The 16,092-nt window shown below is 33.2% G+C and overlaps 1 protein-coding gene across 1 annotated transcript in view; it reads left to right on the top strand.

Moving 5' to 3' along the window:
- The window catches only part of LOC145263816 (reversion-inducing cysteine-rich protein with Kazal motifs-like), a 401,252-nt gene extending 385,773 nt beyond the window's left edge, over window positions 1-15,479 (top strand). Inside the window, exons 19-24 of the mRNA XM_080120880.1 lie at window positions 589-653; window positions 3,410-3,531; window positions 5,652-5,781; window positions 8,033-8,137; window positions 10,354-10,562; window positions 14,963-15,479. Of these exons, the coding sequence (XP_079977006.1) occupies window positions 589-653; window positions 3,410-3,531; window positions 5,652-5,781; window positions 8,033-8,137; window positions 10,354-10,562; window positions 14,963-15,178 (847 nt within the window). The 3' untranslated portion in view covers window positions 15,179-15,479. The remainder of the gene's footprint in view (window positions 1-588; window positions 654-3,409; window positions 3,532-5,651; window positions 5,782-8,032; window positions 8,138-10,353; window positions 10,563-14,962) is intronic.
- Window positions 15,480-16,092: the final 613 nt, after the last annotated feature.

Raw genomic sequence — 16,092 nt, 5'->3', positions numbered from 1 at the left:
TATATTTGTAAAAACAAATTTTTTATTGAATACAATTGCATTTGTATAAATTTCCTTAATGAAAAAACAAAAATAAAGAAAAATCTGTATGATGTACATATGCATGATTGAAAACAATATCATATTCCAAAAATCACATACATTGATCAAGTAGGTATATTCTTTTAGAATAAGAAAATCAAAAAAAGGGAGATAACTCGACAATAATCTAAAACTTCCAAGATTAATGTTGTACTACCTATGAATTTCCATTACTCGCTTAAGAATGATTTTCTTTATAAAAATGTACTTGATCAGTTTACTTGATTTTTGGAATATGACATTTTCCTTTTGTCACATCATACAGATTTATTTTTATTTTTAATACATGGTAAATTTTGGACAAGGACCTAAATTACACAGATTGATTTTTAAAGTAACATGGCATTGCCCAGTTGTCCCACTAGTATATATATAAGACCGAAACATGCTCATGCCTGTGTAGCAACACATTACTGCTTATGTAAAGACAAATTTAAAGTATATATATATATATATATATATACACATATTTTTTTTTTTTTTACTGACCATTGTAAATATTTTCAGGTGTATTCCTCGCCGCCAAGTTTGTCTTGGTTCTCAGCACGTCCCATGCCAACAATATGTCTGCGGTAAGTACAATGTATTTCCAGTGTGTATTTACATTGGTGATCTTAAAATTCAATTAAACTTCTGCCATTATTTTAAGTTGAGATGTCAATAGAGTAAATGCGGTATTTTGGTTATTGCTGAACAGTCGGGGGTATTTACGTCAAGGGAGTACAACTGCTTTGAGTTCATCAGAGCACATTTTATTTATCTTTATTGATTTATTTTTCTAATTATATAAGATTTTCTTCAAATATATAATAGCCATTATTGAACCCCTGAAAAGATGGGTCCTGGATATGATCTAAAATTATATCCGATGGTGAGGCCCCACCTTGTGGGCCTTGGGGAGTGTGGAGCCAGCCTTTAATTGCCATTGCTCCCAGGTCCACTCTAACCTGGAGTGGTAGTACCTGTTAGGGTCCCAACTATGGGTTGAATAGAATCCGACTTAAAAAACAAATATACTCCATTAAAAATCGTTCCTCAAAATAACTAGATTCGGCTTTAAATAACCTGAAAAAGGTTGATATGCCGTAAAACAAAAACAACCAACCAACCTGACAAAATGGTTAGCATTGTCAAAACATAGATCAATCCATGTAGCGATTTTTCTATTGTTTATATAATTTTACTATATATCATTATTATAATATACTAGCAGGGAGACCTGACGTTGCCCAGGATTGAATGATAATCAACGAATATTTCACACTCCTATATTTTTATTGCCATCGAATCCGTAAAATTGCCCGGGAAGAAGTTTCACATGCCTCCATGCAGTAGCATATATGTTATTCTACATTGCACTCTAGAGAACCTACTGTTTTTTTTATAAAATTATTTTATATAAACTTCTTTTCAGTTAACAAAAAAAAACATTAAGAAATTTACGTGCGGGGTTTGAACCTACAGACCATGTCATGCAAAAAAAAAAAGAAAAAAAAAACACGTAAATTTTCAAGTCTTATAAAAATCTTTGCAGTTAATGAAAAAAAAAATTAAGAAATTTACTTGCGGAGTTTGAACCTACAGACCATGTCATGCCAAAAAAAATTTTTAAAAACATACTATCAACTTACCCACAGTAGAATTTTCACGACCCATTGTTCTATCATTGTTGCTAAGCGATGACATGGAAAAAATGGCTTTACCGATAATAGATAAATTAAACAGTTTCAGTTATCGATTATCGGTAATTATCGGGGGTATTATGAGACAAAACTTAACTGAAATCACACCCAGACTTATGCACTAAAGTTCTTTAAATTTTAAAGAAAATCTGTTCAGCCGTTTTGAAGTCTATAAGGAACGAACTTTAACAAACACACACACACACACACAAAGTTACATTTATATAATTGTAGAGAAAAGATATATATATACTTGCCAACACATACGGGTCTTCAATCACTGACCATCTCATTAAAAACCCGTCATGTGCAGCGAACTTTAGCACGAACTCATTTTCAATCCTGAGTCGTGCTCACTCATTATCCATTTGATCTTAGAGACTGTTCACGTTCGGTTGAGAAGGCCTTCTCTCTGTAAACAGAGGGAATGCCTCTTGGGTTTGAGCGTGATTAGTCTCTAGAATCTTCCAGTAATATAACGTTGCTTTATTTTAATCGTTTCCTCTCTTTTTTTTCTCCCCCCCCCCACCACACATAACGGAACGCAACGTAATTTTATTTTAAATTGTATATATTTTCGATTCCTCTTTTTTTTTTTTTAATCCCCAGATACAGCTTTGAGAAAACGAGGGCGAAACCGGTTAGCTGACCCCCACCCTTTTTTTTTCTCTTGTCTTCTTCACTCATTTTTTGCTTTTAATCATGAATTATAAAAGTCTACCCTTCATGATTGTGATATTTAAATTCTGTACTCCCAAAGAATCATATATATATACTAGCAAAAGTACCCGTCATTGACTGGGTTCAAAAACAGCCTACAGAAAATGGACTCTGATCTATGAAAGTATGATAGGTTATGAAAAGGAAGGGTTGTAAAGAGATAGCTTCGAATTTGGGGTATCAAAACCAAAGCAAAATATGATGAAAGTAAAAATAAAATAGATAAACCCCATAATTTATTATACCATACCTGTTCACGCTGAAACACTTATCACAATATTCTGTGGATCTATATTAAAAAACCTTGTTAAACTTTGTGACATATTTCCATTCTATGGAGGTCAGGCGCGAACGAACACCCCATAATTTTATTATACCATATTTCTTCAAACTGAAACATAATTATCAAAGTATACTTACGCAGATAGATATGAAAAGTCTTTATTAAAGTTTGTGCCTATTTCCATTCTATGGAGGCCAGGCGCGAACGCAGACCCCACAATTTTATTATACCATCCCTATTTAAGGTTAAAACATACTTATCAAAGTATTCTTATATACATCCATATCAAAAACACTTATAAACTTTTTTTTTTTAATTTTTTATTTCCATACTTCGTGGACCAGGCGCGAACGCAGACCCCACAGTTTAATGAACCACTGTTCTGCCAGATCAAACATACCCATTCCTGTGTGTCGATACATTTTCTATCATTATATGTAATCAGTTTTTTTAAAATAGTCAACCCTATAGGAGCCTATTCGTGACCAGACACACACACACACATACACACACACAGACATTCAGCTTTATATATATATATATATATATATATATATATATATATATATATATATATATATATATATATATTGTATACGTTTACTTCCAATGAATCTGACCAATTTTATTTCTCTCATTTCAGTTTTCCGAACCTGTAGTAAACATTTTCACCAACCTGTATGTGATACTCTAACTGATGAATTTACAAACCTCTGTATGCTGCATAAACATGGCAGAGTCTTGGCATACTGGGGTCATTGTTGGGTAAGTGACAAAACTACTTTTCTTACAATCTGAAATCAGTATTAAGAAAATAATCTTTTTTTAATGAATCCTCAACAAGCAATATTGTCACTGAAATATTAAAATCTCAATCACTACAGTAATTATAGGAGCAACCTAACTCAGACCAAATACCAAGGTCTCATGTATGATATGAAAAGAAACTGGAATCTTAGAGAGATATCAATCATACCAGTTATCATAGATGCCGCGGGGCTTATGAAGAAGAACCTGAAGTCCTAACTAACTAATATTCTTGGTGAACCAAGTGCAAAAGACATCCAGACAATTGCACTTAAAGGAACAACGAGGATACTAAAAAGTAGGGTTATGACAACTATTGCTACTACTGTTTTGATAATTAATCAGAAGCGGAATCGGGAATCAGAAAAATCAACAAATTTGGGGGTATCGGTATCGGAATCTATTTTCCGCTGCCAAAACGATTCTTTTAATTGTCTTTTTTATTTTATTTTGTTTAAAGAAAAATCTTCCACTGCTGGCAATAAATGATAAAATAATAAATATTTATTGATTTTTAAAAATACCAATAAAGCTAAAATCTATAGATCATCCTCCACAAGTGTAATTTTACGTTTACGAAAATATCTGCATATTAAACATGTGTTTTTTTTACCGAAATCGGGGAAAATAACAACTTCTATAGTTAAATAATTAGATATTTATAAAGAATCGGAATCAGTAATTGTATCGGAATCGGTAATTTAGTATGGAATCAGGAATTGTATAGGAATTGGGAAAATATTGGAATCGTCCCATCACTAATTGCTACTATACGTGGAAACGCCTTGAGCCTGCTCTTGGCTAGCCAAGCCAGCAGGACATCCAAGGAAACTTACTGACATTTACATATTGGTTTCAAAAATGAATTTTTATTAATTAGTAATGATGTTATAATTCAAATATTTTTCCCGATTCTGAAATAATTACCGCTTCTGTTCTAAATTCCCAATTCCGATATAATTACTGATTCCGATTTCGATTCTTTTAAAATTTCTAAATTCATAGTTATAGAGTTGTTGCATTTTGTTTTTGTATTTTCGCATAACTGTAAAAAAAACAAAAAACATGTAATATATGCACATATTTTCATGTAATCGTAAAAATATATAAGTGGAGGTTCATCCATAGATTATGATTTTAAAAGCGATAAATATTTATCATATTATCATGAATATCAGCAATAGAAAATTATGTTTTAAATAAAAAAATAAACAAAAAATTTTTAAAAATCGGTTTTGGCATTGGAAATTAAGCTCAGTTTTTTTTTGTTTTTTTTTGGGGGGGGGGGGTCTGATTTCAATACCGATTCGGATACCCCAAAAGTTCCAATTTTTTCAATTCTTGATTTTCATTAATTATTATTGGAATGTATATATGTTGCTGCTCCTGCTTAAAAGGCTCTGTGGACTGTCTGGCATTGATCTCCTTCCCCACCCCCTTAGGGGTCACGTGAACCAACCTATAAAAACCGTGGGAGATTAGGCGCCAGGCCTCTTTTCCTTTTCGCCTTTTTGGTTCAACCCTAACTGGAGTGGTTCTTCGTGCATAGCCCCTGAAGGCAGTCACTGAAGCCCAGCCCCCTTCTACTTCACGTTCCCTATTGAATATTTTATTCTTTCCGCCCCAAGACGGTCGTGCGAAGTAAACCAATTATACGACGAAATAGAACAGTTAACCGTCCACATGAAAAGAGCCGGAATTGAGTGATGAACACATTGCTAATCGAACTCAAGATAAGTTCTAGCGAAACACGTTTTCGCAAACCTTCATCTTCTTCATTCTGTATATTGTCTGTTTTCATTATATTGCTCAGTTGCTCACCCAGTGAAATTGCTTAAACATCGATTGCTTGGTTGTGTTCCCTTCTTACAACCTGTCGTCGCATTTCTGATAAGAACTTAACTACCAAATTGTTGTTGCATTCTCACGTGTGAGAATTGAGCTTTATTTCAGGGTTAAATTATTCCCAACATTATACCAAGACTACAAATTACTTATTATTTGAGCCTTCCGCCTTATTTTTGTTGTTTCTTTTTTTTTTTTTTTTTTTTTTTTTAACTTTTTTAACTTTTTTTTAGGAAAACTGCAAAACTAAAGGAATCGTTTGTGGTCACAATGGAGAAACATACAACTCAGAATGTGAAGCATTTGCACATCGCACGACTGTCGATTATCTCGGCACATGTCGAACAGTTGGTCAGCTTTCATGTGAGTAGGATTTTTTGTCAGGTTTAAACTTTTCAATTTTGTTTCTATTAATCGTTACACGCAGAACTATTAAATTAGGTACGAGTTAGAATTTGGATTTTTTTTTTTTTTTTTTTTTTTTTTACAATGTCAAAAACCCTTTTCAGGTTATTGGTCCCCCGACAAAATGAGGGTGGACCTGTAAATTCACCCTTGTCTATTCGTCCGTTCATCTGTCCACACTTTTCTAAATAACTATGCCTTGGAATTTTTTGAAATTTTGCACAAACATTAAACATGATATATGAGTAAAAAAAAGTAACAGAGCGGATTTTCCGTGAAAACTCCGGTTGTTCCCCTTGGGGTGCCTTTCTGGTTAAAATGGCTAAAATTGACACTTTTGTGCTTAGTAAACAAAAAAAAATGATGCCTTGAATTTTTGTAAAACTTTACGAAAAGTTATAACTAACTGATTTCTATATTTCTATACTTTGCGATAACTCTTGGGTGTGCCCCAGGGGCTCTTTTAGGGCTAATAAAAACATTCCATTTTGAGGACTATTTATCATATTTGTCCAGAATTTTCTGTATATATCTATTTAGCAGTTTTGCATGGTGCTGAACTCAAATTTAAATATGTTAAGGCCTTGGAGACTTTGGGGACTAAATGGAGGGGGTCAAATGATGGACTTATTATTTTCTTTTTTTTTTTTTTTTTTTTTTGCATGGTGCAGAATTTAAATTTACATATGTTAAGGCCTAAAATTACACCGTTTGTTCATTTTCATTAGGATTTGACGTCCTTTTTTGGGGTTAAATAAGGGGGGGGGTAAATGCTGAACTTAGTCATTTGTTTTATGCCTCGTTCACTGTGCACTCACGGGAGACCATGCATGCTTCACTTGTTTAATTACAAATCAAATAATTTTTTTTTTTTAATTTCATGCTTCAATTTCTTTATATCTTTAAATATTTATTCATGGTGTTTGGTTTGGTTGTTTTGTTTTATGGCATATCAACCATTCTCAGGTTATTTAATGTCGACTACAGTAATTTGGAAAAAAGATTTTATGCTTCAAGTTGCTTATATCTTCAAATATTTGTAGTGTTTGGTTTGGTTTGGTTAACTTGTAGAGGAAAATGGTTGTCAGGGTTTATTTTGTTCTGACAAATATCCATACAGAGAGACACTCAAGGATAGCGTCTAATAGTGTCTAATAGACATCCAAGAATAGTGTCTAATAGACATCCAAGTCTACCCTAGTAGACATCCAAGTTTTTCCCTAGTACGCATCCAAGTTTTCCCCCTTGATGCATCTAAGTTCTCTCTTAGTATATGTATAGAATGAAATTAACAAATAATCCACCTCTCTCATTCAGCTATCTATGTGTGGCGCAATGATGTAGCCCCTTTTAAGGGAGCTGGGGGCTTCTACATTAATAACCACTATATCTAGCTTCTAACCTTGTGCCTGACTTTGTGATGAAGTTAAAAACGTTTCATGCAGGTGTTTTGTGGGGTTGGGAAGGTTAGAGCATGTCGGTTGGGTTTGAATGACAGGTGTTTATGAAACTTTAGCGGTGTCAGAATAATTCAAGAAAGGTCAGACTTACACGCGGATATCTGAATTTGAAAAACAAAGCATTGCATGAAACACATATTTCTCTCTCTCTCTCTCTCTCTCTCTCTTTCTTTCTCTCTCTCCCTCTCTCTCTCACTCCCTTTCTCTCTCTTTCAATGAAGAAAGAGAGAATTTAAATATGATTGTATTGTTGTAAAAACAGTTGAAGCTTGCACCCCGTACACGTGGAGGACATAGTAGTTGGGTGTGCACGCAATGGGCTGACTAAATATGCTTCCTACTTGTTAACTGTTAAATAAGTTATATATTTTTTATAAAAATGCATTTGTTCGCTATTTTTTGTACAAGTGTTCGATTTCAGCATGCCATTAATGCCGACGATAGAAAGCTGCCTATAACGACGCAATGAACACACAAGAAGTGATCCATGCCAGACAGTTTTGTTGATGTTTTCAACATGTGCCTATCGTTCGATATCGTTCGATATCGTTTATTCCCTGGGGAGCTGGTTGCGTTCCCAAGACATTCCTCAACCAAGTAATCCTCTGGGGAGGCGATAGTATCATATATGTATTTAGCTGGCCTACTCTTACTATTCGATTTAAGCGCTCTAATATTGAGATTGTCAATTTATATTTTAATGATGGAATTTTTACCGTTTGTTTATGTTTTTGCTTCTCTAATTGCAGTTAAAGACCAGCACAACTCAAAGTGCTTCAATGTTGAATGTCCCGAAATCCGTCCAAAGTCCTGTCAACCACTCACTCCCCCTGGTGGCTGTTGTCCAATATGTGGTCAGTAATTTTTTTTTGTTTGTTTGCTTGTTTGTTTGTTTATATCTGTTCAAGTTTTCAAAATTTAAGGACCATATGTACATTCAGCACCCCAGTTGTCCAGGCAGATTAAAGGAATGAATTTAGCATGACACATGATTTAAAATTATCAAAACTAAGCTTCTTTCATAGCACCCTACCTGAGAGCCCATCCTTCAAACGCCTCAGCTCAACATAAATTGGAACTAATACATTGAAGACATTGCCAAAGCTGCTGCAAATAAGGTGGGCTCCTTCACTGTGCTAAAAAAAATTACTTGCACCTGAGAGTATTGTATATTTTTACAAAGCTACAATTTTCCCATCCATGAAGTGCAGTCGCTGGTTTATCTATTATCAGTCTCTCACTCTTAGACAGGGTCCAAAAAAAGAGCATCCAATATAATAGGTCTCACACTATCAACAAAACTCTTATTCATGTCCCATCACTACTATGTTGCATTCCTGTGTCTGTTTTTTTAAGTACTTGAATGGAATGTGCTTCAGCAAACTCATAGAACTTGCGCTCTACCCCCTCCTTCATGTAAAAGTCCATAATAATAGTTTCTTCCCACCAACTGCTAGATTTCAGAATTCCCTCTCTGTTTCATGGTTCTCTGACTGTACTAAAATGCATTAGAATACGTTGAGGTGATTGCCAAGCCTGCTGCAAAGAAACTGAGTTTCCTGTACCACTCTAGAATATCATTCACACCAGAAAGTATCCTGTATCTTTACAAAGCCAGAGTCTGCCCAGGCATGGAATGTTACAGCGTTCGAGCATCCTCTATTAGTTTCTCACTCTTAGAAAAAATCCAAAAAAGAGTCTAAGATCTAATAGGTCCTGTACTATAGTGCTGTCACACACACATACACACACACACACACACATATACACACACATACTCGCACGCAAATAAACGTTCATTGATTTTGATTTCCCCGCGCATTTGCACAAAAATAAGTTCTTCAAGCACCGACATAATTTCAAATACGCCCACGCGCTTTTCTTATAACAACAAGAGCAAAATGGACATATTTCTGGCGGACGTAGGTGAAGACAATACCACGTGACAATATCGACCAATGAGAAATTTTAGAAGATTGTTTTTAACGCTTTCCCAAACCAAATATCAGCAGCAGCAATCTTGTGCTGGTATCTGATTCCAAAAGTATTTAAACGCAACAAACATTCTTTCTCTCTTTTCGCTCCAACTTGACACGAGAACATGTCTCTTGTTTTCATCTCATCGTCGTTTTCAAATCTGCCAAAACCATAATTACACACGCGGGCATCCAAAAAACACACTTATGCACACACACACACTCCGTACATTTTCTATAAGAATTACTAACAACGGACTACTTTCCTCATGGGACTTTCGAATAAGGCGAACTTCGCCAGTTAAAACAAAAACCTTAAAATAAGGACATTATTTACACAAAAAGACTTTCACCTTCCAATCTTATTATTTTAACGAAGGACTTTCATCTAACATGAACTTTCAATCTTAATAATTCCACAGAGGACTTTCACCTAATTTGAATATTCTAACCTCAATGATTTTACAAGAACTCTTACTGATCGGACTTTGCTTGTTCATCTTGTTATTTTGTTGAAAAATAAATGCGGCGCATTCTAAACGAGAAGGTGTCATTTTTTTTTTTTTTTTTTTTTTTTTTTTTTTTACATGGAGGGCACCACTTATCAAAACCCGGAAGCCACTCACGGATAAGGGTCATTGCGTGTACAGTAGTCAATGGGATAGTATCGTAGTAATCGTTAGTATTGGAGATTTGATAAAGTGTCTTACTTAAGGGGGCGATTCATCAGGAATTTGTTTATGTTGGACTTGAAGACATCCAAGTTGTAGTCAGGTGGGAAACAGGAAAACGGAAGAGAGTTCCACAGGCATGCACTTCTAAGTCATTGTCATTGTGTTTTATTCCTTTTTTTTTTTTATTATTTTGTTTGGGGCAGAGGAATTTAATTTTTCTTAAATTTATTTTCCCCTACACTATCAGCCAAACGCCAAGTGGTTGGGTTAGGGTTAGGGTTAGTGGTTGTAGCTAGACAAGAGTTTGGTGTGAATGTTTTACTTTTCTCGTTGGCAAAGATGCATCAGTTTCTATTCTATCCGTATGACTTATTAAAAGCACCCCCTTTTTTTTTTTTTTTTTCATCCTCCCCACCACAGCTGCAGAACTGCGGATCCTGTACAGTTTATCTTTGGCAGATTCTGCATCCAAGGTCACCCAAATTGGACCAATCACAACGCAGATGATCATTGAGAAACTTTCTGAAATGATCAGCATACCTCAGTGTGACCTCTTTGGCTACCTCACTTTGGAAGGAGACATCGTCGTTCTCATTGCCCCAGTTACAAAACACCCCACCATATTACAGGCAAGTAAATTATACTCTGACAAATAAAATTTTCTTAAATTTTCTAATTTTTTCTGTACAGAATAAATTAAAAATATTTTTTTTCCTATTTCAATTAATTTTTTCGACTTGCATTTCTGATAATTTTTCTAATTCTATTTCTTTCTGAATTTCTGAAAATTTTTCTAATTTTTTTTTTTTTTTTCAAATTATTATTATTATCTAAAATAATTTGTTTATCAATTCTATTTCTTTCCAACTTGAATTTCCAATATTCTTTTCATTCTTTTTCTTTACGGAATAAATTTAAAAAAAATATTTTTTATTATCTTTTATTTTATTTTCATCTAGAAGTTACAACATAAGATTTCTGATAATTCTTTTTTATAAATTATTATTATTATTATTTAAAATAATTTGTATGATTTCTATGGTAATTGTCCATAAAACCAGATACTAAGTTTCAAACATGTCAATTGAGGTATGGAAGCTCAAAATGGATACAATGCTCCTGCTTACTTTATTTGGGTAATATATCACAAATTTTTTTTGTTAATATATTTTTTCTAACATATTTACGTGACACAGTGGATAGAGATGTTGAATCTCTATCCACTGTGCGCAGTGGATAGAAACCTTGAATCTCTACAGTTCCAGATGAGAATTGTCTGAATATAGTGGTTTCAATCCTACCCAAAGCCAGGCAGAGGCTTACTTGGCCAAAAACGTGAAGAGACGACAACTATGGATGGCAGTAATTGCTGAGAATGCAGTTAGGAGATTCAGAGTTCCTATCCCATCGTGGTTACCACCTGACGAAGGCCAGAGGAATAGTTGGCCGAAACGTTGTGAAACAAAAACTAATAAAGATGAGGATAATAGTCAACAATAAATAAATTAATAAATATGGTTATGTTTTCTTTTTTTAAATATACTTTATTTAAATATACTTTATTTAAATATACTTTATTTACATATACTTTATTTACATATACTTTATTTAAATATACTTTTTTAAATATACTTTTTTAAATATACTTTATTTAAATATACTTTTTTAAATATACTTTATTTAAATATACTTTATTTACATATACTTTATTTAAATATACTTTATTTAAATATACTTTTTTAAATATACTTTTTTAAAATATATTTTATTTAAATATACTTTATTTAAATATACTTTCTTTAAATATACTTTCTTTAAATATACTTTATTTAAATATACTTTATTTAAATATACTTTTTTTAAATATACTTTTTTTAAATATACTTTCTTTAAATATACTTTCTTTAAATATACTTTTTTTAAATATACTTTTTTTTAAATATACTTTATTTACATATACTTTATTTAAATATACTTTATTTAAATATACTTTATTTACATATACTTTATTTAAATATACTTTATTTACATATACTTTATTTACATATACTTTATTTAAATATACTTTTGCGCGAGCCTTTTCTAGTCTCACACAAAAACACACGTTCACATTTCAAGCTATATTACTTGTCATATACATATGAGCACACAAGCATACGTGCCCACGTCCACACACGTACATATATTCACATTCGCGTACATACACTCACATTCACGTGTATATACACACACGCTAACGTACACAAATGTACTTACACACGCGCACACGTACGCACACTAGGACGACGTCACTTCCCCTTTCAAAGGAAATCCACACATGCGCAAAAGACCACCGGAAACAATTATAAAAGCAAGAGACAAGCTGTTTCCAGCCCTTTTCGACTTAGCTCTCGAGCTGAGCGGTCGTCGGACCATTCGCCCCCCCCCTTTCGGGGCGCCCGCGTGCGTCACGTCCCCTGCTACTATGTAGAGGGTATGAGCTAACAGACAGTATGTACACTTTATACGCTTTCTCTCTCCATGAACTGGATTGACATTCTCACTCTTTCTCTCTCTATCTACTACTTGTGCCAGAGAACACCACTGCGTAGCTGACAGCTAACATGGCGCACAGTTTAACTGATGTCAACCCTCTATCTTTTTCTTTGTCTACACGCTGGACTATCATTCCCATTTTCCACTAGATTCACTCAATTCTCTTCCCACGCGCGAAGAAACGATAGTGACCTGAACGTGAGATGAACACACATTTCCTTTTTCGTTCTATACTACCAATCCTGCAACAAACGATGGTTACACCTGTGCGGACATGAACACGTGTTATATGTAAAACATTCATTCTTTCAACAGTAAATAAACGACACGTTTATCTATTCCAGCAATTGAGTCTTTGTTTCTTTCATTCCAGTCGTTTCATTATTTTTCTTTTGTAACGGGATTAGGATTTATATATCCTAGTCCTCTACACTTTATCTACATATACTTGATTCGAACTTGTGCAGATTCTTATTATTGTTATAGTTAACTATATTTTACTCTCTTATGATAAATATATATAAAAGACATTAACTTTGTTTATCAATTGATTATGCGTTTTTAATCGCATAGAAATATCTAAAAAGTTTGACAAAATAAAAATAGTTATTTGAAAAAGATAGGCAACTAAAAAAAAACACAAAATCAATTGATTAAGAATGTTTACAAATTTTTATATATTTTTATTATAAGCGGGGTAAAAAATAAACGTGAAATATTAAAAAAAAACGTGAAATATCTATCTATATATATATATATGTGAAAGTGTCTGTGTGCCTGTGTACATTTCCCTACGCAATAACTCTGTCAATTTTTACTCTACAGACTCGAAATTTGATATACAGGTTACTGAGATTTGGGAAAATCGATGTGATCGGTTTTTGGCCAGAAATTTGGCGATTAAGGCATCAAAGTTCAACGATTTGACCTTTGAGAACTCTACCAAACTCTTCCGACAATTTTGGGTCTACGCACTTGAAATTTTAGATATAGGTTCGTTGGACATGGATCTAACTTAATAACTTGATTTGAGCCCAAAACAATACACTTTAAGGGGTCATAATAGGGGTCAAAGTTTAAAAAATTGACCTCTGCAGTCTCTTCCAAATTACTCAGACAATTTCTGGTCTAAATATTTGAAATTTGACATAAAGGGTATTAAGAGATAGGGCAAGCTTTTTCATCAGTTTGGGTCGGAAATCTTTAGTTACCAATATATAAATGTATGTATGTACGTATGTCTGTTTGCCTTTAACTTTCAATAGAGGCGACGGATTTTACCAAGATCAGTATCGGGTTAAAGTTCGATCTTTCATACGACAAATATCGAAAAATTGGCTAAAAACATTAATATCTTCCCCTTCAACTAGGCACTTTTCTACAGGGACGGGGGTCATTTTTTTCACCGATATTTTTTAAAGTTATCCTTTCCTTTAGATTGTTTAGCCTTTATTTTAAAAATGTCGCTTCCGATTTGGTGGTGGTCGTAACAGCAAAAACTCCGTTATTTTCCTCCTTTGCGGTACGGTTTGAGCCTGCCTTCCTACTACCACTTTTTTTTTTTTTTTTTGCTCAATATACACATCCAAACACCCGGGCAACGCCGGGCTGAAATGTTAGTACGTATATATTTTTGTTGCATCTATAAAAGTGAAAGTGTCTGACTGTCTGTCTGTGTACATTTCCCTATCCAATAACTCTGTCAATTTTTAGTCTACAGACTCGAAATTTGATATACAGGGTACTGAGATTTGCAAAATTCTATGGGATCGGGTTTTGGCCAGAAATTTGACTGTTAAGGGGTCAAAGTTCAACGATTTGACCTTTGAGAACTCTACCAAACTCCTCCGAAAATTTGGGGTCTAAACACTTGAAATTTTAGATATAGCTTCCTTGGACATGGATCTAACTTAATAACTTGATTTGAGCCCAAAACAATAAATTTTAAGGGGTCATAATAGGAGTCAAATTTTAAAAAATTGACTGTTTTTTTTGTTTTTTTTTGCTCAGCATACACTTCCAAACACCCGGGCAACGCCGGCACCCATGCTAGTATATATAAAAAAAAACATGTTTATAGTTATATAAACATTTTTTTTTTAATCGGCGACGATCGTAATAAACTGCGCAGGTTTACATAAAGTATATTTAAATACATTTAAAAAAAGATGTAACTATATTTAAAAAAAAAAACAAAAAAAACGTAACTATGGTTTAAAAACATATATTAGCAAAAATAACTTAATATCTTGCCCAAAAGTAATCGATTTTGAAAAATTAGCGGAAGTATTGTATCCATTTTGTCCTTCCATAACTCAATTGACAGACCATCCGCCATGGTTGAAACTTAGGGTCTGGTTTTATTTTTTATTTATTTTTTTTTTTCTGAATTTAATTTCCAACAATAATAAGAATGATAATTCATTTTCTCTTTGAAACTAAATTTAGAAAATATTTTTCTATATCTTTTTCTTTTTTTCCTTTTCATCTATAGGTTGCCGCATGTGATAAAGAAGCTGAACGTCTTCACCAGTTGATAGAGACGGGCAGCCCGACAATCCATTCGCATCTAACATTAATCCCGTTATTAAACGCAGTCCTACGAACCCCAATTGTGATCCCTGTTGGAGAAGCGAGCAGACTTTCTAGCCCATTTTTTATTATCCTAGTTCCCATCTTCCTGGCTTTAACCACCTTCGGCTGTTCGTGACTACTTCGAAAAGTATGGCGGACAAAACAATGTACAATAAGGCTGATGAAATCGAATGGAAGAAGGAACATCAGATAAAATAATAGAAAAGAGGGGGGAAAATGGAAGCCACGAGCAAGGGAGACAACTACGCAGTGAAAGGGAGATAATTTTTTTTTTTCAAATTTCAAGATTAAAAAATCAGTTTCATTTTTTTTTTTCTATTTTAAAACCACCATTTCCCTCCCATTTCTAATCCTCCTATTACTCTCCTTCCCCGTGCCAAATTTAAATGAGTGGTCAATTAACACGATTTACAAAATATTAAAGTGCATACACCTTTAAACATAAAAGAGATACAGTGCCAGTGATTTTAAATATGGCTTTTATATATATATATATATATATATATATATATATATATATATATATATATATATATATATATATATATATATATAATGTGTGTTGTTGTTCAAGATTCAAAACAGGAAATTTTTTATGATGTATGTACCCCCTCACAGAAGGAGAATGTCATATTCTAAAAATCGCATAAATTAAGTAGTTTTATATATATGAGAAAAGGAATCATTTTTTTTTTATGATTTTTAACAATTTACTATTAATAGGAATCATTACAAGATTGATTTTGATCTTAGTCTCTGGAGAGGTTATTGAAAGAGGTTATTGAGTGATAAATTTTAAAGATGGCGGACAGAGACACATCGTTTTCACTTCACATAGAATTTGATTTCCTTAATTAAAAAAAAAGTTATTTTATCAATGTATATGATTTTTGGAATATGACATGTTCGTTCTGTGACGGGTACATACATCATAAAGAGTTTTCTTCTTTTTTGTCTAATTAATAAGGTTGAATGTTGAACAAACACCAAGTCTTCAATATATATATATATATATATATCTTCATAAAA

The sequence above is a fragment of the Euprymna scolopes genome, chromosome 39 (assembly GCF_053919585.1).
Source record: "Euprymna scolopes isolate OS-2025 chromosome 39, ASM5391958v1, whole genome shotgun sequence".
Taxonomy (NCBI): Eukaryota; Metazoa; Mollusca; class Cephalopoda; order Sepiida; family Sepiolidae; genus Euprymna; species Euprymna scolopes.
This window is presented reverse-complemented; position numbering and strand designations above follow the sequence as displayed.